The sequence below is a fragment of the Marmota monax genome, unplaced genomic scaffold (assembly GCF_021218885.2).
Source record: "Marmota monax isolate L192 unplaced genomic scaffold, Marmota_monax_Labrador192_F-V1.1 WCK01_AAM20220418_F8-fsc00132, whole genome shotgun sequence".
Taxonomy (NCBI): domain Eukaryota; kingdom Metazoa; phylum Chordata; class Mammalia; order Rodentia; family Sciuridae; genus Marmota; species Marmota monax.
The window spans coordinates 9,083,198-9,109,598 of record NW_026695199.1 but is presented as its reverse complement, the minus strand read 5'-3'; the positions used below and the strand labels follow the sequence as shown (position 1 = coordinate 9,109,598).

The window sequence follows — 26,401 nt, the reverse complement described above, 5'->3', positions numbered from 1 at the left end:
TATTTTTTTTCCTACTTCCTTCACCCTGGACTACCACCTCACACACCCTTATGTCTCACTTCCTGCCATAACACTCCCCCATAGGAAACTGCTGTGCACTTTGAAGGTATAGGGTGATTTGTTATGGAAACTACAATTTACATTTTCTTTTGATCTAAAGACTGAGATGTGTCCATGACATTGTCCTGGGAACCCAGGACAAGAAGCAGTTTTTTGTAGCCATCAATAACATTTAATCATTGAATCACTTCAGAAGGTATATACTCTGTTATTATCTTAATTCTATAGAAGGGGAAATAAAGTCAAGTAAAGTCACAAAACTTGCTCAGGATTACAATGATATAGTTGGAATTTACCCCAAAGTTTATCTGATCCTTTGAAATCTGTCTTCAACCATCATATAAATAAAATCATCTCTTTTGTCCTTCTTGTTTTCTGTGTTCCATATTGACTGGAACACAGCATCCAGAACAGCAAGCTCCAGACAATGTTGAAAATAAAGACTGAACTTAGGTTCAAGTTGTGGCTTTATTGAGCTCTTGGGTCCTATTTGTAACATTTCCCAGTGTCCTCTAACTCAGGGTTAGAGAGTAAATGCTAGTATTTATGGAATTTCTGGAATGGTTTGTATTTATTTATTACTGTGCAGTTTATAAACTTTCTTCCTTTCTTCTTTTATCTCATTCACAATTAATATCTGGGAGTTATGAAGAGATAATTTTTAACTTTTTGGATGTGAGGAAAAAAACTCAGAGAGATTGTTTCCTGCTGCTTAGGGCCTTATTTACCTAGCTACTTGAGCCAAGCCAGAACTTGATCTCAAGCAGAAAGACCAGCTTTCTTGCATCTGCTGGAGGTGTTTACCTAAACTCAGGGGTTCCTGAATCAGTCCTAAATTGGAGATGAGCACACACCTCACACATGTGCAAAAATTTCTTCTTTCCTTTCAGATTTAGAATTTCTTTCTTTTTTATTGATACATTTTCTCTTTAGACATGGCATTTTTGTCTCTCTTGGAAACATAGATTGCTGCTGTCATCCTTGGGCAGCATTGAATACCAAGCTATCCAAAGGCTTTCCCAGGATAAACATTGTATCAAATTCTACATAAACTTCACTAGGAAGGGTGGGAACTGATGTAGTCAAATATTAGAGCCATGTTTCATATAATTAGTATAAAGAATTAGAAAAACATTAAATTTGGTGGTAATTTCTTATGTTTATGAGAGTTAGAAACTTGAACCTGAATTGCAGCTTAGTCTTTTTTTACAGGTACTCAGACATTCACTTTTTCTGCTTCTACTGATGACACATGTAAATAGTTTTGAAGAAAAAAAAATTAACTCTACCACCATTTCACTGTCAACTTCATTAAAGAATATCTGTGTCTACACCCATCTATATCTCTTCCTCCATCCATCCATCCATCATCCAGCTACATTAATAATTCTCACATCAAGAGTAGCCTACAGCTTGGAGAAGCACATTCTTAATTAGTTGTGAGCCAAGAGAAGTGAGATCCATCACCAGATGAAATTAGGCATGACTCACGATTTGTCTACGCAGCAAATTGAATCCCCAGGAAGATAAGGTTGAGAAACACTGATGTAAATCATTAAATTATCTAGTAAAGATATCCCTTTTCCCCTCCAGGAAATAAAATAAACATTCTTTATTTTTAAATACTTTATTTTCACATTCTTTGTAAAAACATTAATATTTAAACCTCTTTGTTTTAAGACATAGTAACATATTACATAACCAGCAATAAAAAAAGGCATTATGCCTTACAAAAGAAAGACATAAAATGTCCAAGGGATATTTAGAACACTGTAGTTCATAAAGCTTCACCATGAGAAATGTTGACTATGCACTGGAAAGCCATTTCAATAAATAGCAACTGACATTTTTTTAAAGAGTTACAAAAATAGATGTGTATGCACATTCTCCTTCCCTGACAATGATCTCCCTTTCTGTTTGCTTGGATCCCTCAGATGACAAATAAGAATCAGAATTGAACTAATTTGGATTTGATATAAAATGAACAATAAATATAATGATACCATGTGCAAGTAGATTTAATCATACCCTTAATTATTTTATAAATAAAATATTAAAATAGAATCTTTGAAAACAAATAAATAAATAGAAGAGCTCTCAGAAGACATGTTCAAGCATACTAAGGCCACTCCAGGCGGCCTCGGGAGCTATCTTTTCATCTCTTTTTCATATGAAGTCAGGTCCTGTGTCAGGAACAGTCACCAAGGAACTTCCTCCTTCCCCTGGTCAGCTGGAATTGCCACTGAAATGAAAAAACTGCTGTCTTTAAATAGCTGCTCGCTCAGGAAAGGTGACTGTGCAGCATTCTGTCCCCTCAGCTCCAGAGTTTTTGAATCCAGTTTTCCCAGCCTGGCTCCAAGAGGACTTTGATGCCTGTGATGGCCGAGCTAGTAGCAGAGACCTCTAGGATGGTGGACGTTCTCATTTAGGAATGGGGGGTGGGGAGGAGGTCCGTATTCTCTATTCTATTACAGATATGTTCTACTAACAACCGGAACCTATTGCTGTCTGTCACACTGGGCCTCGTTTAGCTCATGAAATACTTACTATTATTTCCCTTATTTTACTAAGTTTCAGATAAAATGAAATAATTATCCTGAGCCAAAAGTGAATAGATATTGGGGGAATCAGACTTCTACTCTGCAACATTGCTGCAAAATCTTTTCACCACTAAACTTCAGGGCCTCATGCTACAAAATACCAGATTTGAACCCCAGAAGGGACTGTGGCAGGGGGGATGTATTTTTTAACAAGTGGAAAGCTCTTTAGCATACCTAACTAACATTTATCAGTTTTAAAGAAGGCAGTTGTTACCTACACTCACTGGAATAGAGACAGGGTTCTGGTGGGGATGCAAAACCTAGGAAATAAATTTCGCCCCTCTTCCCTAGCACATTAATTATTTTATGGCTAAGTTGTTGAAATAGCAGTCACAATTTCTAGTCGGTCAGCCACCCATGGGTTTTCCTAATATAATGACTTCATTTACACGTGTAAATAGAAACCATAACTCACGTGTTCAGCATCTTATGGATGATTTTCTTGACCAAGGGGGCCTCAGGGTTGAGACAAGCTTCCTGTCCATTCTTGAGAGTGGCTCTGCAGAGAGAAGGGAGGATCCCAGTGAGGCAAGGGGCGGGGGGAGGGGAGCCAGGTGGAGGGCAGCAGCCTCTGACCGCAAGGAACTTACATGACTTCTGTTTGGGCACAGTGGGGTCCTGGGGACGTCACCTTCACACTTTGGATGTTCTTGAGGTGAATTCCTTGCACAGTCTGCAAGCACTGGCAGCGCAGTTCAGAGACCACTGGCGCCCCTGAGGAGAAGAGACCGGATTAGCGGGGCTGTCCCCATCCTAGGCCTCCTCACACCGTACCCTCAATCCCAGTCCCATCCTGGGGACCCCAGGACGCGGGTCTCACCTGCTGCGCGCCGGCAGGCGGCTACCAGAAGCAGCAGGAGCAGAGCCACCCGGAGGAGCCAAGAAGCGCGGGGGACGGCGGAGGCGGTGCGGGCCATGGGACTCAGCGGGAGGATCGCGGCGGAGCCTGGAGTGCAAGAGCTTGTGGCGAGGGGCTGCTGTCCTGGCTCTGTGGCTCTCGGGGATCCGCGAGCCCCTTTTATGCATGGTTGGCGGGAAAGGCCAGAGCCCCTGGCCAGGGAAATTCCCGGAGCTCCTGGTGCTTCCCCGAGGGCGGAAAGAAGACGCCGCCCTGCCCCTGGCTGGAGCAGGGGGGACACACCGGTGCCGCCCTCCTGGCCCTCCTGCCTAACTCCCAGGGTCTCTGGGCTGTTCGCTTTGTATCCCAAACCACCTGCGAGGGGGACTGTGGGCATCCAGTGACCTTAGTGCATAGGGCAAAGAGGGAGGCAAGAGCTGGGAGATCCTGAGAGCCTGAGAGATCCACTGCAGGAGGGTGCCAAGTTTTTAGAGGAAGCGGATGATACTAGTTATCAGACGTGGGGGTTTAAGGAAGAGCGTGAAGGGGGTCTTAGGTTTTGCTTAGTTCACTATATACCTTTCCTCTGTATGTCCCTAATTTTTGATTTTGCTTATTGTATATACACCTGAAATTCATTCTCTTGTTCAAAACTTGAGCCAATATCGCAGATTGAAGAGAATATTCGACTTGCTTCTCATGTTGTATATCCTCAATCCCCAATTATCTTGTTTGCGTTTTCCATTTGGTGGGAATGGGGATCAACGTCAACAGTTGAATGTAACACGACCTCTTCTTTGGATCCTGACTAACTTCCTTCTTCCCTCTGAAATGTTGGCGACCTCTGAAATTCCCCTGAGATCTAATATCCCACGTATAAGGGGTTAAACTTTGATCTTTGCAATACCGGACTGTTGGCCACTCTTAAGCCGCAGAGTAGAGGGATGGGTGGAGCAGGCTCAAGGAGTTAGCTTTTCTGATAACACTGAGTAGCAGGCTCTTGGACTCTAGGGAGTGGGTACCCGCTGCGCAGCACTTGTGCCCTAGAGCAGCAAATAGAATCATGCAAATGAGATAGGAAACACTAATCTCTCTCTCTCTCTCTCTCTCTCTCTCTCTCTCTCTCTCACACACACACACACACACACACACACACACACACACACACACACAAATCCCATTTCATTTAATACGGGGCTGTCTTGTATTCCACGTTGGTCCTCTTTCTCTAGAAACACGTCTCTGTTTTCTGATGAGCGATTTCAAATTCTTTGTTTTCTTTATGTAATTTTTTAATTTAAATATGACAGCAGAATGCATTACAATTCTTATTACATGTATAGAGCACAATTTTTCTTATCTCTGGTTGTACACATAGTATATTCACACCAATTGGTGTCTTTGGATAGTAATGATCATCACATTGCACCATCATTCCAGGTTAAAATTCTTTCAACCTGACTCTCTCTGATTGCTTTTTCTCCAGGAGTTTTAGAGAACTTTTTCATCACTGGGTTTTAGAGGGCAGGGCAGGGCAGGGCGTGAGTTTGTTTCTCCAAGTTGTATTCAGATCTTTATCACAGAAACCTGAAATACAATACAATGGGAGCAGGGAGAGGAGAAACTTAATGGCCTCTGCCCTACAGGCACAGGTCTGCAGGACAGGGTTTCCAACTGCCCAGCTCAACAGATACTAGCAGGTGCCCCCTGTCAACCACCGGGCAAGTAGCTCTAGCTGCACATAATTCCCATATCACCTGCAATTTGTTAAACCTCTTTGTTTCTCCCTCAAGGTGGTTATGAAAAATGAGTCAACATTCGTAAAGCACCGGCATGGATTAAGTGCCTTATAAATGTTTGTTAAATAAAGTGGGAACAGTTTTTTCCAATATTGCCCAAACAGAAACTCAACCTGTTGTGAATCCTTCTTTGAAGACATTTTAAAAAATAAGTTCATTCCCCAATTTTCCTTTTCACATTCAAAATTTTCTATATCAGTTGCTGACCCCAACTGTGTCTAACTGCATACAACACCATATGGAGTAGCAATGTGTCTGTTAGACATCAAGGCATATCCTAGAATAAAGTTCATAAAACCACCATCATCTGGGTGTCCAGAATGCCCTTGGTACTGGTGCTAATTGGAGACAGTGCTATCACAATAATTTTGGTGTACAGTGGAATACATGTGCTGACATGTTGTGCTTAAACACTATAGATAGTATTTGTGGTTGAGTCCTTGTCAGTAAATTTCCCCATGTCCCTGATTAATTTCTTGACAGAAAGGATACCCAGAATGCACTGACTCAACGAAAGTAGAAAGGCAAAGTAACCTCTTCAGCAGTTTCCTGCTGTAGTCAGCGCTACACACTTAAAAACTTTTAAAAATCAATTGAGAGTTACAAAAAAATATATTTCAGACTTTCATCAAGGAAGGCATATGTGTGCTCTATTATGAGATGCACATAGATGGGATTTTATTTTTTATTGCTAAGATGAATCACTGATTTTGTGATTCCACTTTCAATCATTTCATCTACTAAAAAAGAGTTTGAATAAAAGACTCATTTATTGAAAAAGATGTACAAAATGAATGACTATTTAAAAAATCACTCTAGTATTTATCACTGTGATCCTGGGGGAAAAAAACCCAGAAAAGTAAAAAGAGATTAAAGTTTGTTTCAGGGAGAAGGAAATGAGAAGTAATCTAAAGGTCATAATTTTGTGACTAGTTCATGAGTAGTTGAGAATTTGTGTGGTTACTATTTTACTGGGATTTAATGGGAAACTGTCTACAAATGTGAAAGTAATTATTGAAAACTTGAAATTTTTTTTTTGTTTTCTAATTGTACTTGCAATATGTGCTGGTTTTATTAAGTTGTGAAGTCAGAAAGGCATGCAGAGGTATTTTTTTTTCCTCTTATATCTCCTCTGTCTAGGGAGAAAACTTAACATCTGTTTTTTCCTCAACAAACATAGTAGTTAAATTATAAGGGCTTACAGGATTCTGGGTAAATATGAAACAAGCTGCTTCCTATATTTAGTTGCCACAAACCCTGAGCGATTTACTAACCCTCTGCACCTACCCAAGGTACAAAGCTTTTATTTTATGCTCCTCTAAGTGCTTTACAAATATTGACTCATTCAGTCTTCAAACAACCCTGTGAAGTAGACATTACTATTATCTTTATGGAAGGTAAAGTTTACAAATAAAGAAACTGAGGTACAACAGCATAACTCTCTTCTGTGGCATTGGTTAGTTTGTTACGTTGTCTTGATGTGCCAAATTCTGAAAAAATAGTAACTTCCCCAGGGAGAGAAACAGGAAAAACTACCGCTTTAGCAAGAAATGATGGTTAACACCTTCAGTATGGTGTCATGAGGATGTCACATACCCACTGGCATGATGTCATAAGAAAGGCACTCTTTGATATTCTTTCCAAAAATTCATAACTGATGTATAATCATGAAAAAAAATATTCAAGTCCAAATTGAAGAATTTGAAGTAGCTGAGCAGCATTCTACAAAACTGTGAAGATTATGAAAAATAGGAAAGGACTGAGAAACTATTACGAACTAGACAAAAATATGGAGAACACGGCAACTAACTTAGATTGCATCCTGAGACAGAAAAGGGACTTAATGGAAAACCTAGTGAAGCCTGAATCAAGTCTGGAGTTTAGTTCAAAGAGTAATGTGCATGACCAACATTGATTTGTTTCTTAGATTTGACAAATGCACCAGGTAATGAAAAATGTTTGGAACTGAGTAAAGGATTCACAGACACTGTATTATTTTTACAATTTTTATATATTTGAAATGATTTCAAAAACACAATGTTCACGTTTTAAAGGTTTCTCTTTCTAAATTAATTTAGAATATTACCAAAATGAAATTAGTGGACATGCATGCACCTGCTAGCTTTCAAGAAATGAAATTCAATTTTGGTTGAATGCCTACTTACTCAAATCTGAAAACCCAGAATATCTGTGGCTACAGTTTGGACACTTCATCATGTTTCATGGGATGAAATAATTTGACTTCATCATTAATCATGCTGTCCAAATATCTTGTCTATTCCTTGGAACGGAAGAAAAACAGAAAGTGTTTGCTGCAATTGGTCTTCACACACAACTCATAACTGACGTAAATGAGAGGACTCAGAGAGAGTCAGATATAGTTTACCCAGAGGAGCTGCCAAAAGAATGAAGCATGTCAAGAAGCAGCCAACATTTGGAGATTATAGAGCCTGACTCTTGGAAATCACTTCATCAAAATCACTTGTTTTGTCATGAAAGAAAAAGCAAAGAGTTATGTGGTTTTTATTTTATATGCTACCTTAACATGCCACTTAACTCAATGAAATCTTCATAAATCAAAATTTAAAAATTTCAAAGCACAGGAATACTATAACTTAGAACAAGAAACAAATTAATTGTCTCATTTGAACAAGTGATTTTCAAAGAGAAGTCCGTTTTAAGAGGTGAATGTTAGATTTCTATGCAGTCTTTAAACTCATGAAAGCAAAAATTCTTTCTATAAATTTATGGGATTTTTTTTTTTTTTTTGGTAGTGCTGGGGATTGAACCTAAGGACTTGTGCATGCTAGGCAAGCACTCTAACAACTGAGCCATATCCCCAGCCCTAAATTTATGTTTTTATTAATGCATTTGGTTTATATAATTATGGGGCTCATTTTGACATATTCATAAATCCCCATAACATAGTTTGCTCCATTTCAATCTCTAATACTACCATCTTCCCTCTATTCCTCCCTCCTCCTGATCTCTTTCCACTACTCTATTGGTCTTCCTTTGGTTAATTTTTGTTTGTAATTGGTGCTTATGTGTAAAGGTAGAATTCATTGTGATATATACATTCATGCACATAGTATAATTTGTCAATGTCAGTATGCATTTCCTTCCCTTTCCCCTCCCCACTCCCTCCTCCTCTATCTCCCTCCTCTACCACACTGTTTTCCCCCTTCTGTTTTCATGAGATCACCTTTAACAAATACCTTACTTCTCTCTAGCTTCCACATATGAGAGAACAATTTGGTCCTTGACTTTCTGAGTCTGTCTTATTTCCCTTGGGAGATATTCTGTAATTCCATTCATCCACTGGAAAATGACATAATTTCATTCTTCTTTGTATCCATTGTGTATATATGCCACCTTTTCTTTATCCATTCATCTATTGGGGGACACCTAGGCTGGTCCCATAACTTGACTATTGTGCACTGCTCAGCTATAAAGATTGGTATGCATGTTCTTTGGAGTCAACACCAAGGAGTGGGATAGCTGGGTCATGTGGTGGGTTTATTTCTAGTCTTTGAGAAATTTTCATGTTGCTTTCCAAAGTAGTTGTATTAACTTTCAGTTCCACTAACAATGTAGGAGTGTACCTTCCCGCCCCCCCCCCCACATCCTCATCCGAATTTATTATTACCTGTATTCTTGAAATTTGCCATTTTAACTGGAGTGAGATAAAATCTCAGTGTCATTACAGTCTGCATCCCCTTGTTTGTTAATGAAGTTGAACATATTTTGCCAGGCTGCAATCCTTAAAGAAATCGGAGAATCCTTAAAAATTGAATTTTTGGTGGTAAAATTCCATTTGCCCTATAATCATCATGGAACCATTCATTCAGAATTGACAAACAGTAAATTCCAGGTGTTCACATCTTCTACTCCCCTCCCCAGGCATTGCTGTGGCAACAGCCACTTGCAGGAGTAACCTGACAGCTCCTCGCCTCAGCTGTATCAGTGTCTTTCCCTTCCTGGGCCAATTTTTCTCAGTGGCTGCCATGAAACATTCCTTGCCATAAAATAGGAGCCAATGGATAAACATTTTCCCATTTTTTTTTCTGCTTTAAACAGATATTTTTTCAATATTTCTTAGAGGGTTTCCAGTAGGATGGAATCCCAGTTGCCCACCCTATTTTCCTATTTCACTCTTCCCCGTTCTTCAGTCCTATATATTGGGGACACATTCTCAAATAAATGACCTGCATGGCTGACCCATGATTAGGCTCCAGTTTTCAAAGGGAACCCTAGGCTGACCCACTGCTCCATTCTGGGAAGTAACCCTGATGATTGGCAGGCAGGTGTGGGCAGTGTAGCTCCACTGTTCTCCTCCAGCTTGCCTCAGGGACTCATTGCCTCACAACTGCCAACCCTATTTCCCTAAAATGATGCGATGACTTTGTTTTTAAGGGGGAAGAATGAAGATATCAAAGCGTGCCATCAAATTCTAGGCTTTATCTCCCCCCACAATTCAAGGGCATTAGTGTCAGGTTCAGGGCAGCTTCACCATTCAGTATCCGGACACTGCTTGTCTGGCTACCTTCTTTCTTTCAGCTAGTCATACCTGCTCTCAGTCCAAGGGTTCAAACAGGATAAGCCATTTCTCAGTTGCTTTTGTCCAAACCCTGCTGATGGATTCAGAAATGAGAAAATGATCTAAGCCTGGTTAAGTCAGAAACAGTGTCTAGAGTTTTTGCTGGAACAAGTGAAAATGCCATGGGTTTGCTAAACTGATAAAAATTAATGCTGTATTTTTTGTTTTTTCATTATTATCATGAAATAACTGAGGCTGTGTAGCTTATAAAGAAGAGAGGTAGTCTGGGATTGTGGCAAAGTGGTAGAGCATTTGTCTAGCATGCGTGAGGTACTGGGTTCAAACCATGGCACCACATAAAAATAAAAAACAAATAAAGAAAAGAGATATTTTTAGCTCATGTTTTAGAAGACAAAAGCCCAAATAGCATTGTACTGGCTCTTAAGAGGCTCCTCCTGGCTGCATCACCTCCTGGCTGATGGCAGCACAATGGTGGGAGCAAAGTCAACAGAGGGTTGGGGGACAGGGAGAGAGGGAGAGGGAGAGGGAAACAGGGAGAGAGCAGGTGGGCTCCCAGAGTCAGAAGCTCCAAGAGTCAAGAAAATGATCCAGGAACTGTTGGAAAGTGATGAATCATCTGCTTAATCTGTTTATTTTCTACCAACCCCTTTTTAATCTCCCAGGAAGGGTAGGATTTTGAAGCCTTGACTTTCTAGAGTTATTAGTTATTCATATATTCATTTATACTATACAAAAATTCAGGTACATTTTCCATTCTGTCTCCCAAATCCTACTTGACTCTGAGAACTCTGCTTAAAAGATGACAGAAAGAAAATGAAAATGAGCAAGACTAACATATAACTTAAGGTTTACTCCCCAGTTTTTGGCTAAACACTGTACTTGCTTTGCATTTCTTTAGTTGAAAATTTCTTTCCAAATACATTTGTGTAATTTTCTTTCTCTATTGTTATGTTCAACATTCCTCCTTCCTTTGCTCCCCACCAGCAATACAGCCCATCTCACCCTTCACTGGGACTGGGACACATGGCCCACCAAACTCTCCTGTTCTCTCTTCTGGAATATTATCTGGGATGAAGACAAATGGAGAATCATTCAAGCTCCAATATTTTTTAAAAAATCAAATACAACTTTTGTAATATATCTAAGGTTATGAGTAATGAGGATAATTGACCTTGCTTCTTACAGTGTACGGGAAGATGGTTAGTGAAGCTGGTAAATCTCATCCAAGAGACTGGAGAAGGCTTCCACATTCAGGTGAAATTCTGAAGACAGTCATTGCCTAGAGAATGAATTGCACTTTTCAATAGCAGAAAACAATTACACACAACACAGCTTTAACTACACAGTAGTAGCCAAACTCAACAGAAGTCAACCAGAAAGGCAGGGTCTAAGGGCAGTTTTTGGTAATGCAGGAGCTAGTTAAGAAGGAAACAGAAATTGTCTGGGTCTCAAAGGTATACACTGTGTAAACTGCATGGTGACCACAGAGCGCTCTGTGATTCCACATAAAGAAAACATAGACCTTATAAGATTGACCACTAGTGTTTTAAACTACATAAATGTGTGCATATTTCAGTTAGGGTTGGAGATGTGACTCCTGCTGCCAACTTAAGGCCAAGGCAGCTGACTCTAGCCCTTTTTTGGGTTGTTTTATTTAATCTTGCCTGGCTAGAGCCCAACTCTTCTCTGAAATGACTTAGCTTCCGCACCCCAGTTCCTCATTCCCCATCCCAGGTTTCCGGACTGGACCAGCAGGAGGGATAAAAGAGGCGGGGACATCGCTGGAGCCGCGGGCCTGGGAACCCTAGCCCCCACTTGCCCTGAGCACTCGGATCCTGCTGGAAACTCCAGGACATGGGCCTCATATTGCGCTCCTGCAGCCTCTGCAGCCAGCTCAAACCCGGGCTGCTGCTCCTGGGGCTATTGCTCCTATCAGCTGTGATCACAGTCGCCAGGAGCGGTGAGAGCAGAAGTAAAGCGGGGAGGGACCGACCAACCAGAACAGTGGGAATTGATTCCTGGAACCCCTGGGGGGCTGAGGCAGTGTCCTTAACTTTAATGGTTCCAGCTCTATTGTCCTGGGCTTCGGAAGTGTGAGGGCGCTGTGTCAAGCTCTACACAAGCGTGCTGCCACTGAGTCAATATACCTTCCCTCTGGAAATGCAATTCGGGGCTAAGGAAATGAAGACCAAGGGCAGGGGTGGGGGAGGGGCTGGGAGATTCTCTAGGTGCCTCTGGCCACTCCTGAAATCCTCCTCCCTCCCCTACTCCTGGCTACTCACCCTTTCTGCCACCCTCAGAGGATCCTTCAGAGGATGGGGACCTTCAGTGCCTGTGTTTAAAGACCATGTCCAAAGTCAGTGCCAAGCACATCACCAACCTGGAGGTGATCAAGGCTGGACCCCACTGTGCCAACACCCAGATAATGTGAGTCCTGACCTTGAGCAGTTGGTGCTGCCTTTTGCCCAGCTGTCCCTCTGTCCCTCTATCAGATCTTGTTTTGGAATCCAGGCACCAAAAGGTGCATCTCTTCTCTTTTTCCTGCAGAGCTACACTGAAGAATGGGAGTAAAATTTGCCTTGAAGGGGAGGTCTCCTTCTTTAAGGGATTAGTCCGGAAACTCATGGCAAAGTAGTTTCTACCTGGCTAAATGTGTATTTTGCTATAAAACATGTTTGGGTGGACCCCCCCACACACACCCCCACACACATTCGCTCTAACTAAAAAAAAAAAACTTCTAATGATTATATTAACCTTCAAATCTTAAATAAATAAATCATATGAATCAAGTTGTGATTTTCTCAAATATTGCTTCATAATAGAGCAGAAAATAGTGATGTCATATCATATTTTCTTACAAGAAAATACCTCCAGAATTTTAAGAAAAAAATGTTTTGAAGGAGGGTTTGTTTTATAAGGACTGAATTTGCTTGGTGCTACATGTTTGGCTGATAGATATTTGCATGTTTATGTGACAGCATTACTTCATAGATGCATATTTACTTTATGTGTTAGCTTTGTTAATAATAGCATTTAATATGTCAAGATCATTGTATTGTCTTGAGCAACTAATAAAAAAATAGAATTTAATCATTACTAGTTTCCAAGGCTCTTTTTTTTAATTAAGTAAATAAATCAAACTCTGATTTTATCCCTTTAAGACTTAGACTCTAGGGCTGGGGATGTGGCTCAAGCGGTAGGACGCTCGCCTGGCATGCCAGCAGAGCTGGGTTCGATCCTCAGTACCACATACAAATAAAGATGTGGTGTCCACCGAAAAAATAAAAAAAATAAATATTAAAAAATTCTTTCTCTATATCTCTCTATAAAAAAATCTTATAAAAAAGACTTAGACTCTACTACATTATTATTAGAAAATTAATAAAAATAGAATTTGAAAACATTAGTTAATATTACTCTATTGATACTTTGGGAAACTGCATTAAAATAGCTTAATCTTTATAAGGTTTTTTGAAAATGTTGATATTCCACAAAAATGAAGATCAAAAACAGTTTTTGTATTCATATTGCTGCCTACAATGGATCCCTGTTTTGCAAACCTACCAGTTTTGTTCTTATTATATTTACATGTTAGTATTCCTCTAAGCATGCAGATGTCTTGAATAGAATTTTTTTTCCCTGGGCATTTTCAGGTTGAGGAGTTGCCTTATTTGCAGTTCAGTATTCTCCCTTGCATTCCTTAACATTAGAGGTGTTAATATTACATGTTCAACAGCCATGGAACCAGGAGCAGTGCAAGCTGATGTTTTCATTCACACTTTGGGAAAATGTTACTATACTTTGGGGAGAAAAGAAGATGTTGCAACATGGGTATATTAGTTACCTATTGCTTGTGTAACAAATTCCCACAAACTCAGTGACTTAACAACACAACTCTATTATCTCACAGTCCTGAAGGTCACAAATTCAAAATAAGTCTTAATGGGCTAAACTCAGCATGTCCTCAGGGCTGTGTTCCTTCTGGCTTTAGAGGGCATTCTTTCTCCTTACCTTTCTCAGCAACTAGAAGCCACCTCCATTCCTTGGCTTGGGGCCCTTTCTTCCAAGTTTGAAGTGTATCATTCCAGCCTCAGCTTTTGTTGTCACATCTGCCCTCTCCTCTGACATTCTCTAATAAGGAGCTGTGTGTACACATTGGGCCCAATTGGATCAACCAGAATAACCTTACTATCTTAACATCCTAACACATGTGTGAATTTTTTTTTCTGCCATATGAGGTAACCTAGTCATAGGTTTCAGGCATCGAGCCATGGGAATCTTGGGGGGGTATGGGACATTATTCAGCCTACCTCAATGGGCAAGAAGGCAAAATCTAGTTGAGGCAGAAGGAAGCCACAGATGCTTGCTTAGGAACTAAGGCAATTTCGACCTAAGATGACAATGTTTGTATAATGGTATGTTTAAACTCCTAAGGGAAATGAGACTATGATGCCATTCAGTCTCTTGGGAAAAAGGGACACCTTAGGATGACAAATTAATTAAAACAGACACAATTTCTAAAGGCTTATGAAGTGCCACAACATCATACAAAATTTCTACACCCACACTGCAAGTTAGGCAATATTATCCCCATCACAGAGTTGAGGTAACTGTCTAGGAAAGGCCACAGCTTGTTAGAAGCTGTATAAATCAGTCTGGTTCCTATCTCCCTGCTCTGGGTTTCACATTGTGCTTTCACACAAGCAAGTAGCATGGTAGCCCATGCTTCAGAAAGGAATGACCCCATAAACTGGCTCTTGTAGATGGATTAGGGTTTGCTAGTGGGTCAAAGGGAAGAGTGGTACTACCACAACATGAAAAACTAGACAGAAAGATGCATGATCGTTAAGTCCTCGGCATATTTGGACAGAAGCTCATAGTTCTGCAGGGCTGCAGTCTATGGGGAAAGAGAGTGAACAATGGTCTTCTGTTTAGTTTTCATCAACTTGGTGCTTATCACTTCCTGTATAGCTTTTATGCATTCTTACCTAAATTATCTCTCAAAACACAGATATAATTATGGCACTTCCCTTCATAAAACAAAACTCAAAGTCCTTAGCATGGCTCTCAAGGCTGTGCTACATTCACTTTCCCTCTGTGCCTTGTTTCCTCATCCATGAAGTGGGAACAATCTGAGTATAGGCTTCATGGGTTATTGTGAGGACTAAAGAAGTGGCATCTGTAAAACATTTGGTGTAGTTCTTCATGCTTAAGAACAGCAAATATTAATTCTTGCTATCAATAATGCTTCCAAAATACCATCTCAGTCAGTTTGGAGTTTTAAGTGTTTAGCAAAGCAATTTTTTGTGACAGATAGCAATACAGGGTCGCAATAGCACCAGTGTTCTTCAGATCAAATGAATTTTGTGGGAGAAAACGTTGGAAAGGAGATGAGAGTGGTTTATTTTGCTCATTCCTCTTCTGCTGTGTGTCTCAAATAACACACTCAGTTGTATCCCACAAGAGAGGTGAGTTAAAGGGACAAAGGCCAAAACAAATTTTTCCAAGTGAACCAGTGCTAGAATCTCGGGGCCTCATATGCCTTTACTTCGGAATTACTGTGGTCTAACTATTCTGAGAACACTTTCCAGTTGCTGTCTTTATCAGCAAGGGCATTGGGAGAGGTCTTCCTTACAAGGAAAAGCTCAACACACACACAATTCCCTGTTGTTCAGGCATTTATGGAGTAATAAGCTTGAGTGTACTTGAGCTGTCCATCCACCCCTTCCCTCCCAAGCCTGGTGTTGGTTGGAAGCAGGCAGTGGGAAAAAAGGCAGGAACTAGGCACTTACCTCCTGTCATGGTCCCTATCAACAAAACAAAACCACAAAAAGATATTTTGCCCCCAGAAGTTGTTCTGCCATTTTTTAATCTTTGCTCTCTTTTTTCTTCTAAGGCCTTTGTGGTAACAGTTTCCTTTGTAATATGAAGTACATTGAAGGCTTACTTGAATTTAAAGATATATCCACAGTTTTCTCATTATAAAGGATGTGTTATTACAGATAACAGCATATAAAGAGAAAATAAATATTTTTTAAAAACTATAATTTCACCACTCAGAAATATCCTTTTCTTTTTCAAAGTACTGGTCATATGATATGGTTATAAGCTGAACAGTTAAATTTTAATAAAGTGACATTTGTTTTCACAGACGCATAAAAGAAACAGTAATTACTTGATTATATTTCAAGGAGTTAGGGAGCATTCTTGTCCCAATTTTATAGATAGAAAACCAAGTTCCAGTATAATAGAACAAGTTTTCTTTGGCCAGGGAATGAATGGCAAATCCATGTGACAGTAATCTAGTATTCATTTTTATCCATTCCTTTATATCATTTATATATATATATATGTATATATACATATATATATATATATATACACATATATATATATGTATATATATATACACACACACATATATATACATATATATATGTATATATATATACATATATATATGTATACATATATATATATATACACACATATATATATAGTGTATGCATATATTCATTGTGTATTTATGTATTTATGTTTGTATATAGTTCCACATGTATACATCTATATACAGATATGCCCACACATGCTCACACACAATTAACAAATTCAAAATACAATACTTACACTTGCTTTATACTGTGAATTCTGGTATTCATTTTCTGCATTATGCTATCCAACTTTTAAAAAATGTTGACCACAACTCTATAATTTCATCACTCACTGCTGGACATGGATGTTAGTATAAAAGCACTTTAATTAGATTCAAGTTCTTATGTTTCCTATTGAGTCCACAATCTAGAGAAGGCACCTGGAGAGGCAGCAGGCATGAAATGAGCAGGGCCAGCTGCGTAGTTCAATCTGCTTGGCCAGGTATCCTCTTCCTTCATTCTCACCCCCGACCTGGGTTGGAATTCCCATGACAAGCAATTTTTGACATACAGATATTACAACAAATAGGTGTCTATATGAGGTGCTACCTCCTTGTCCTGTTATATTCACTGCCTGTTCTGCTTCAGCCATTAGATTTGTTTCTAATGGGAACTTAACCAAGGGCAGAAAATACATTGCTTTCCAGGGGGCTTTGGAAAAAAACAAACATATTAATTTAGTGAGTTTAGCAGTTTTATACTGATTTTTCCCCATATTTCTCTTTTTGTTATATTCTCTCATAAATGGTAACAGCCCAATGGGTTAATAATTTGAGTCTCCCTTTCTGTTATGGTTTGGATGTGAGGTGTCCCCTAAAAGCTCATGCATGGGACAATTCTCTTGCATTTCTCAGAGGAGAAATGATTGGGGTATAAGAGACTTAACCCAATCAGTTAATTAATCCCCTGGTAGGGATAAACTGAGTAGTAATTGAAGTAGTAGGGTGTGACTGGAGTAGGTGGGAATTGGGGCATGGTTTTGTGAGTGGAGTCTCTCTCTGCTTCCTTATCATCATGTGAGCTGCTTCTCTCTGCCACACTCTTCCCCCATGATGTCCAGTCTCACCTCCAGCCCTGAGGAATGAAGCCTGCTGTCTGTGCATTGAGATCTCTGAAACTGTGGATCCTCAAATAAACTTTTCCTCCTTTAAAGTTATTCTGGTTGGATCTTTCAGTCACAGCAATGAAAAAGCTGACTAAAATGCCTTCAAAGCACATGTTGAAATGTAAGTGCCACTGTGATGGTAATTGGGACATGGCTAATAAGGGCTCCACTGTTTTGAATGGATCAATGGTATTGTGGCAGGAGTGGCTTAGTAATGGGGAGAGTGGGTTGTTGTAAAAATATACTCAACTTTCTTGGCTTTCTCTTGCTCTTGCCCTGGCCCTCTCTCATGGGCTTTCTCATCATGAAAATCCCAGTGTCATGTTATGAAATAGCAATAAGCTTCTCATCATATGTGGCCCCTTGTCCTTGGACTTTTCAGCCTCCAATATTCTAAGAAATAGATTTCTTCTATTTATAAGTTACTTACTTTGTGCTATTCAATTTCAGCAATACAAAATAGGATAAGACAACTCCTTTGGATTAAATCTTAATTTTGATTCTGTGTGACCCTTAGTCTACTCAGTTTCCTCATTTCCAAAACAAGGACTAAGGTGGCCACCATGCACGGTAACTAAAGGAGTAAATCACACTAATAGTAGGATCCAGCATAGGGTCTGATTCAGAATTGAAATCTTACTAGTGAATACTACTTTTCTTCCCTTTCCTTAGAGATTTGCACAAGAGCACATGCCATTCCAAACATTGGTGGCCACAATCCTTGACCCAATACGTAACCTATTAAGAACAAGGCCAACAGGCCAGAATTTTCCCACACAGAATCACAATCCAAAGCTTGCATACAGACAGCTAGTTAGAAGAAGCTGAATATGACAGACACAGGTGGTACTTTCCACTGTTGGTAGCAACTAAAAGAATCAAATAACAAAACCACAATGTTTGTCAACTAACATATCTAGAGATTATAAAATATACAAGACATCTGATGATTGGGAGCCTGGCTTAACTGTCTTCCTAGTAAACAACAACAACAACAACAACAAAGAAATAAGATTTTGATGAAACAATTTCAGTCCTTTTTATGCTGTTGTAACAGGATACTACAGACTGAATGAACTTACAATAGATGGAAATTTATTTGGCTCCTAGTTCTTGAGGCTTGCAAATCCAAGATTGAAGAGCTAAACCTGCGGAGGGCTTACACAAGGTAATCCATCACAAGGTGAAAGAGAGAGGGGTGCAGGAGAGGGAGAGAAAGGGCTGAACTCAAGAATTCATCCCTTAAAAGGAACCCACCCCCATGCTGCTGTGATAATGGTACTAATTCACACAGGAAACAGAATCCTCATGACCACCTGTTAAAAGTTCCCCCTTTAACCCTGTTCCATTAAGGATTAACTTCCCATTATGTAAAACCTGGGAGATATGTTCAAGCCATGCCAAATATTTATTTCTTCTCTGTAGCAGATACAACATGGGATTACACATTTATCTGGCATTTTGTGATGATAGGCTATAAAACTTGCAGGCAGAGTAGTCATCAAGCAAAGTTGGAACAATTAGCTTTCACTTACCATCTGTGTTGCAGAATCAGTCTTCTTCTGCCAGCATGTTAGAGAAAACTATAGGAACTATTATCAAAGAAGGAATAAGGCAATGTACGCATACCTCCATCACCAGAATGACTATTAAGCTAGACTGTGAATATGCACTTATCTGTTTTTCCTACTTTACATCAGGGAATAATGGTCAAACCTCTTCCCTCTCTTCACTTTCAATTCCAGATAAATACCTGAAATACCAGGGCTAAATAAATATTTGTCAAATATTAACTACATGAAGAGGAACAATAATGCTGATGCAATGGTGTATTTGAAGGCTGAGCAAAAGGCATCTAGCCAGCAGATAGTTAATTGAACATAAAAGACATTCTTCCCAACTGCTAACCTTGTTAGGCTCAGAGATCTCACCACGTTATTCATAGACACTCATGCTCATGCTCTTTGTACCATCAGTGACTTGTTTGATTTTTCAGTTACAGTCACTTCTGTAATATTATGGAATCTATTGAGTTCCCTTCATCTGTCTATCCACATCCTCCAATCACATTCTGAAGTTTTAATACAAGCTCATTCAATTTTATTTAATTGTAGACATTTATATTCAATGTATAATACATACAAATGGAAAATATATGCCATCAAGGCATTTCTTCACTATTACCATAACTTCCACTATACATAATTGGATCTCACATTTCTTTGGTGTCTTTAACTGCTTAGACATGTCAGCCATTGAATCAGCTCAGTCACACTTCAGCAGTGCCACATCATTGTAATCAGTACCATTCAGAATTCTGTCCCTGAAAAGTTTCCTGAATATATGAACAGAGCCTAGAAGAAAACAATAAAAACAAAGATATTTCCAACCAAAACATTGGAGGAACATTGAAACATTGAATGAACATTGAATAATATTTAATATCAAATTTTAATAGTTATTCATAATTTTCCTTATAGAAAGCTGTATCTTCATGTCATGTATTTTCATTTGTGGTTTATATCTTCATCTTGCAATTTCCTAAATTTTATCTCCACAGTATCAAAATCATAATGATGGTTTCATCTTCAAAATAAATTTATTATATTTTTAAAGGGAAAATTTCCCATTTTCTTTTCTTTTGTTATTCTGACAATCCTATATTCTTTTTGAACTATGTGGTCATTGTTGGGTGCAGAACAGGCTGAACTATGTTATCTGCAGGGCAGGCTGAACAAATGTTAGCTGCAGGATATCCCAGGTACTCAAACCCCCCTCTCTCTTGTCCTTTATCACCTGTTTGCATCAAAGCTGAACATTCAACCCCCACTCAAGGCTGAACACTCAACCCCTCCTTGTGCCAACAAGGCAGCTTGCAGACCCAGAGTCCTCATTAGATTTGGGCTATAAAAACTCCCTTTTGCTGGGCCCCTCTCTCTCTCTTGCTCTCTTGTTCTGTCTCTCTCTCTTGATCTCTCTGTCTCCCTTGCGCGCATGCTCTCCTCTCTCTCTCTCTTTCTCTCTTCTCCCCTGTTGCACTGCTGCAAAAAGGTCTCTTGGTCACTCTCCTTTCAGTCATGACATCATTTATTTACTAAGTACCACTTCCAGAGAGTTCAGAAAACAATCTTAAGAAAATGGGGATGCAAAACAATCTATAAAAACATTTTTTAAAAATCAATAACCTACTCCCAAGACATCTGTGAAAAGCTAATATATGACACATTTATCGGTGTTAACAATTTCAAGTATTGAAATCTGATCTTATTATTATATTATCATGCCAGAGGAGAAAAATAGCTGATTTTTTTTGTAGAAGAATGATTATAGAAGAAAGTAGACAGATTAAATGTCTAATTTTACATTAGAAGTTAGACTTAATCCAATTTTACCTGTTCTATAAAACCCATTGCTGTGCTTTATACACATACATGAATTAAAATGTATATAATGAATAGTTATTATTCACTCCTTCTGTCTAGACCACACAACCTCTAATTAACTAGATCTTTCCTTTGGCCATGAGGCAGATGGTCCATAAAGGTCAAATATCTCAGGTCCTCTTGCTTTGAATGCACTTTCAGATCTCATCTACATTCTGGGGTCCTGTTGGCAGAGCTAGGCCTTAGAACTTTCTAATGACTTCTGTTCAGGTTCATTTCTCTATCTAAGGCAGGGTACTCTTCTCCAGCACATCCTCTAGAATTCAAACTCTGGCTGTGGATGAAATATCTTTTTGTTCACTTGTATTCAACTGAGATTTTATTCAAGTAGTGAGTGGCCAAAACAAGCAAAAGAAAGTAAGGTCAATAAGGAAATCTAGGATGCTAAAATCCTTCAAGGGCAGTTTTCTCATGTCCTTCCTCAGGACACTTTGTTTAGGAAGCAATGGCCTGAAACCATTTATTCATGCATTATTTCCACAAGCACTCTCACTGGAGACCTGTGAATGCAAACAGAAATGAGATATAATTGCTTTCCTGGCAGAGCATATAACTCTCATGAGGGTATGTAACTAGTGTGCTCCACATCCCATGATGTGCTCAGAACCCAGGGGCTGGGTTAACCCCTTGGGAGGAATTATAAACTTATGATGGGGGAGGGGATGTTAGAAATACCCCCTCAATTACAAGTAGGAGCCCCCTACAACTGAGTTATACCCATCCTCCTCTTGATCTCTCAGCACTCCCTGCCTCATGTTAAACTCTGTTAAAAAAATAAACTGCTTATTTTTTATTTGTTATTTTTAGTTATACATGATAGTATAATGTATTTTGACTTATTATACATACATGGATTATGACTTCCCATTCTTGTGGTTCTACCTGATGTGAAGTTACATTGGTCATTTATTAATATATGAACATGACAAAGTTATGTCTGATTCATTCTACTATAATAAACGGCTTATTTTTCCTCTCAGGTCATACTACATTGTTCCCAGTTTTCGTGCCTTCTTTTATTCCATTCTCCTTTTCTGAATCAGTCCACCGTATCCACTCACCTTAGGTCGGTTCCTCCTCCAGAAACTTTTATCTGGCAGCTCCCATCCTTCCATAAAAGGGAATCAGGTGTTCCCTCCTCTGACAGCCTATAGAGCTCTGTCCATTGCTAAGAGAGTTGGGTCCCTGGATAACTCCATGTCTTTCTGTCCTACTCCATAGACTGTGAGTTCAGTAGTGATGCGGTCTATCATTTTCCTCTTGGTTACCTAGTTCAGAACTTAATTCAATTCACAGCTTCTAAACAGTACATAAATATTTAATTAATGAATGCGTAGATTCATTAACAATAAACAGCAACTTGTGTTGAAAAGTAGTAGAAGCATGGGAAGTGGGTGATTTTAGGAAAACCATTTCACTGGGAAGAGACAAACATCTCATTTAACTTTTATGAAACAATAAATTAAAAAAAAATATGTTGACCTACATAACAGAAAAGTCCATGAAAAATCAGATCCAGCTGAAGGATAGCCAAAGAATTTTCTCCAAAGTAGAAATATATCCCACTTCATTTTCTCTGTGCCAACTTCATTGTGCCAATTTCTCACCAAGAATTGGCAAAACTCTAGGCCTCTTTTTGGTTTACCCCTCAAGGGTTCTTGTGCTGGAGGTTTGGTCCCCAATGTGAAATGTTAAGAGGTGGCTGGACTTTTAAGAGGTGGGTCAGAGAGGGAGGCCCTTAGGTCACTGGGATCCAAATATCTTGTCTATTTCTTGGAACGGAAGAAAAACAGAAAGTGTTTGCTGCAATTGGTCTTCACACACAACTCATAACTGACATAAATGAGAGGACTCAGATAGTCAGACATAGTTTACCCAGAGGAGCTGCCAAAAGAATGAAGCATGTCAAGAAGCAGCCAACATTTGGAGATTATAGAGTTTAACTCTTGGAAATAACTTAATCAAAATCACATGTTTTTGTCATGAAATAAAAAGCAAAGAGTTATGTGGTTTTTATTTTATATGCTACCTTAACATGCCACTTAACTCAATGAAATCTTCATAAATCAAAATTTAAAAATTTCAAAGCACAGGAATACTATAACTTAGAACAAGAAACAAATTAATTCTCTCATTTGAACAAGTGATTTTCTAAGTCAAGTCCATTTTAAGAGGGGAATGTTAGATTTCTATGCAGTCTTTAAACTCATGAAAGCAAAAATTTTTTCTATAAATTTATGGGATTTTTTTTTTTGGTGGTGCTGGGGATTGAACCTAAGGACTTGTGCATGCTAGGTAAGCACTCTAACAACTGAGCCATATCCCCAGCCCTAAATTTATGTTTTTATTAATGCATTTTGGTTTATATAATTATGGGACTCCTTTTGACATATTCATAAATCCCCATAACATAGTTTGCTCCATTTCAATCTCTAATACTACCATCTTCCCTCTATTCCTCCCTCCTCCTGATCTCTTTCCACTACTCTATTGGTCTTCCTTTGGTTAATTTTTGTTTGTAATTGGTGCTTATGTGTAAAGGTAGAATTCATTGTGATATATACATTCATGCACATAGTATAATTTGTCAATGTCAGTATGCATTTCCTTCCCTTTCCCCTCCCCACTCCCTCCTCCTCTATCTCCCTCCTCTACCACACTGTTTCCCCCCTTCTGTTTTCATGAGATCACTTTTAAAAAAAATACCTTACTTCTCTCTAGCTTCCACATATGAGAGAACAATTTGATCATTGACTTTCTGAGTCTGTCTTATTTCCCTTGGGAGATATTCTGTAATTCCATTCATCCACTGGAAAATGACATAATTTCATTCTTCTTTATATCCATTGTGTATATATTCCACCTTTTCTTTATCCATTCATCTATTGGGGGACACCTAGGCTGGTCCCATAACTTGACTATTGTGCACTGCTCAGCTATAAAGATTGGTATGCATGTTCTTTGGAGTCAACACCAAGGAGTGGGATAGCTGGGTCATGTGGTGGGTTTATTTCTAGTCTTTGAGAAATTTTCACATTGCTTTCCAAAGTAGTTGTATTAACTTTCAGTTCCACTAACAATGTAGGAGTGTACCTCCCCCCCCCCCATCCTCATCCGCATTTATTGTTACTGGTATTCTTGAAATTTGCCATTTTAACTGGAGTGAGATAAAATCTCAGTGTCATTACAGTCTGCATTCCCTTGTTTGTTAATGAAGTTGAACATATTTTGCAAGGCTGCAATTCTTAAAGAAATCGGAGAATCCTTAAAAATTGAATTTTTGGTGGTAAAATTCCATTTGCCCTATAATCATCATGGAACCATTCATTCAGAATTGACAAACAGTAAATTCCAGGTGTTCACATCTTCTACTCCCCTCCCCAGGCATTGCTGTGGCAACAGCCACTTGCAGGAGTAACCTGACAGCTCCTCGCCTCAGCTGTATCAGTGTCTTTCCCTTCCTGGGCCAATTTTTCTCAGTGGCTGCCATGAAACATTCCTTGCCATAAAATAGGAGCCAATGGATAAACATTTTCCCTTTTTTTTTCTGCTTTAAACAGATATTTTTTCAATATTTCTTAGAGGGTTTCCAGTAGGATGGAATCCCAGTTGCCCACCCTCTTTTCCTATTTCACTCTTCCCAGTTCTTCAGTCCTATACACTGGAGACACATTCTCAAATTAATGACCTGCATGGCTGACCCATGATTAGGCTCCAGTTTTCAAAGGGAACCCTAGGCTGACCCACTGCTCCATTCTTGGAAGTAACCCTGATGATTGGCAGGCAGGTGTGGGCAGTGTAGCTCCACTGTTCTACTCCATCTTGCCTCAGGGACTCATTGCCTCACAACTGCCAACCCTACTTCCCTAAAATGATGCGATGACTTTGTTTTTAAGGGGGAAGAATGAAGATATCAAAGCGTGCCATCAAATTCTAGGCTTTATCTCCCCCCACAATTCAAGGGCATTAGTGTCAGGTTCAGGGCAACTTCACCATTCAGTATCCCGACACTGCTTGTCTGGCTACCCTCTTTCTTTCATCTAGTCATACCTGCTCTCAGTCCAAGGGTTCAAACAGGATAAGCCATTTCTCAGTTGCTTCTGTCCAAACCTTTCCCCACCCTGCTGATGGATTCAGAAATGAGAAAATGATCTAAGCCTGGTTAAGTCAGAAACAGTGTCTAGAGTTTTTGCTGGAACAAGTGAAAATGCCATGGGTTTGCTAAACTGATAAAATGAATGTTGTATTGGTTTGTTTTTCATTATTATCATGAAATATCTGAGGCTGTGTAGCTTATAAAGAAAAGAGGTGGCTCAGTGGTAGAGCATTTGTCTAGCATGCATGAGGTACTGGGTTCAAACCATGGCACCACATAAAAATAAAAAATAAATAAAGAAAAGAGATTTTTTTAGCTCACAGTTTTAGAAGCTCAAAGCCCAAATAGCATTGTACTGGCTCTTATGAGGCTCCTTCTGGCTGCATCACCTCCTGGCTGATGGCAGCACAATGGTGGGAGCAAAGTCAACAGAGGGTTGGGGGACAGGGAGAGAGGGAGAGGGAGAGGGAAATAGGGAGAGAGCAGGTGGGCTCCCAGAGTCAGAAGCTCCAAGAGTCAAGAAAATGATCCAGGAACTGTTGGAAAGTGATGAATCATCTGCTTAATCTGTTTATTTTCTACCAACCCCTTTTTAATCTCCCAGGAAGGGTAGGATTTTGAAGCCTTGACTTTCTAGAGTTATTAGTTATTCATATACTCATTTATACTATACAAAAATTCAGGTACATTTTCCATTCTGTCTCCCAAATCCTACTTGACTCTGAGAACTCTGTTTAAAAGATGACAAAAAGAAGATTAAAATAAGCAAGACTAACATATATCTTAAGGTTTACTCCCCAGTTTTAGGCTAAACACTGTACTTGATTTGCATTTCTTTAGTTGAAAATTTCTTTCCAAATACATTGGTGTAATTTTTCTTTCTCTATTGTTAGGTTCAACATTGCTATGATGATTAACAGATTTTACAATAATCAATGACACTAGTGATCATGCAGAGCCAAGCATGGAATATTTGCTCAATAAATGCATTTTAAGTGTATTTAGGCACTAGAGATTTTCAATGTTTTTGTTCTAGATGGCTTGTTTGAAAGTATCCTTTGGAAATTTTTCTAATGTTTATTTTGCCTTCAAACCCTAAAAATAATAAAGTTGTAGAATGTAAGTCTTGTAAGCAATGGTTATTTACTTTAAAGGGTATACATTTAACATTAGTAGAACAAGAAAATATATGGTGAAGAAAGGCTTGACATTCTTTATAAAAAACACTCCTGCATTTCTTGAAACAGAAAAGAGAAAGTGATAGATTTTATTTTATATTAAATGTTTTACTCTAGCGTCTTGTATACATTTGCCTTTACTTAATGTGTACATATTTACAATTTCAGTATTAGAACGTGACTTACAAATAAGTACAATAGAGAATTTATACTTTACTAGACTATTAATTGTTCTTTTTAAAATCAATATTCTTCATCAATTTCTAAATCCATAAAATTTACACCCTTGC

General features: G+C 39.0%; 2 protein-coding genes across 21 annotated transcripts in view; one reads left to right on the top strand and one right to left on the bottom strand.

The window, feature by feature from the left end:
* The window catches only part of LOC124082200 (platelet factor 4), a 113,294-nt gene extending 100,340 nt beyond the window's left edge, over positions 1 to 12,954 (top strand). For 11 of the 12 annotated variants that reach the window (XR_009225341.1, XR_009225342.1, XR_009225336.1 and 8 more), the window contains 3 exons: positions 11,593 to 11,818; positions 12,159 to 12,285; positions 12,406 to 12,954. Coding sequence is in view for 1 of the 12 variants with exons in the window: in XM_058574063.1 (XP_058430046.1) it covers positions 11,713 to 11,818; positions 12,159 to 12,285; positions 12,406 to 12,493 (321 nt within the window). In the remaining 11 variants the exon portion in view is untranslated. Of the gene's footprint in view, positions 1 to 11,578; positions 11,819 to 12,158; positions 12,286 to 12,405 lie in introns of those variants that run through there. The other variant, XM_058574063.1, reaches the window with a different exon arrangement.
* Positions 1,132 to 19,114, bottom strand: LOC124082196 (C-X-C motif chemokine 2). Of its 9 annotated transcripts, none has more exons than XM_046428647.2 (10): positions 18,930 to 19,114; positions 11,030 to 11,137; positions 10,861 to 10,923; positions 9,868 to 9,931; positions 8,947 to 9,060; positions 7,463 to 7,578; positions 3,481 to 4,541; positions 3,251 to 3,374; positions 3,076 to 3,159; positions 1,132 to 2,316 (listed from the first exon to the last, which is right to left on the bottom strand). In XM_046428647.2, exons 7-10 carry the CDS (start codon positions 3,893 to 3,895, stop codon positions 2,259 to 2,261), a joined length of 681 nt encoding a protein of 226 aa, XP_046284603.1. In that variant the 5' UTR covers positions 3,896 to 4,541; positions 7,463 to 7,578; positions 8,947 to 9,060; positions 9,868 to 9,931; positions 10,861 to 10,923; positions 11,030 to 11,137; positions 18,930 to 19,114; the 3' UTR covers positions 1,132 to 2,258. The 9 variants fall into 9 exon arrangements, with proteins under 9 accessions (XP_046284603.1, XP_046284600.1, XP_058430044.1 ...); XM_046428644.2 differs by having other exon boundaries at positions 9,868 to 9,928; XM_058574061.1 differs by having other exon boundaries at positions 11,042 to 11,137.
* Positions 19,115 to 26,401: the final 7,287 nt, after the last annotated feature.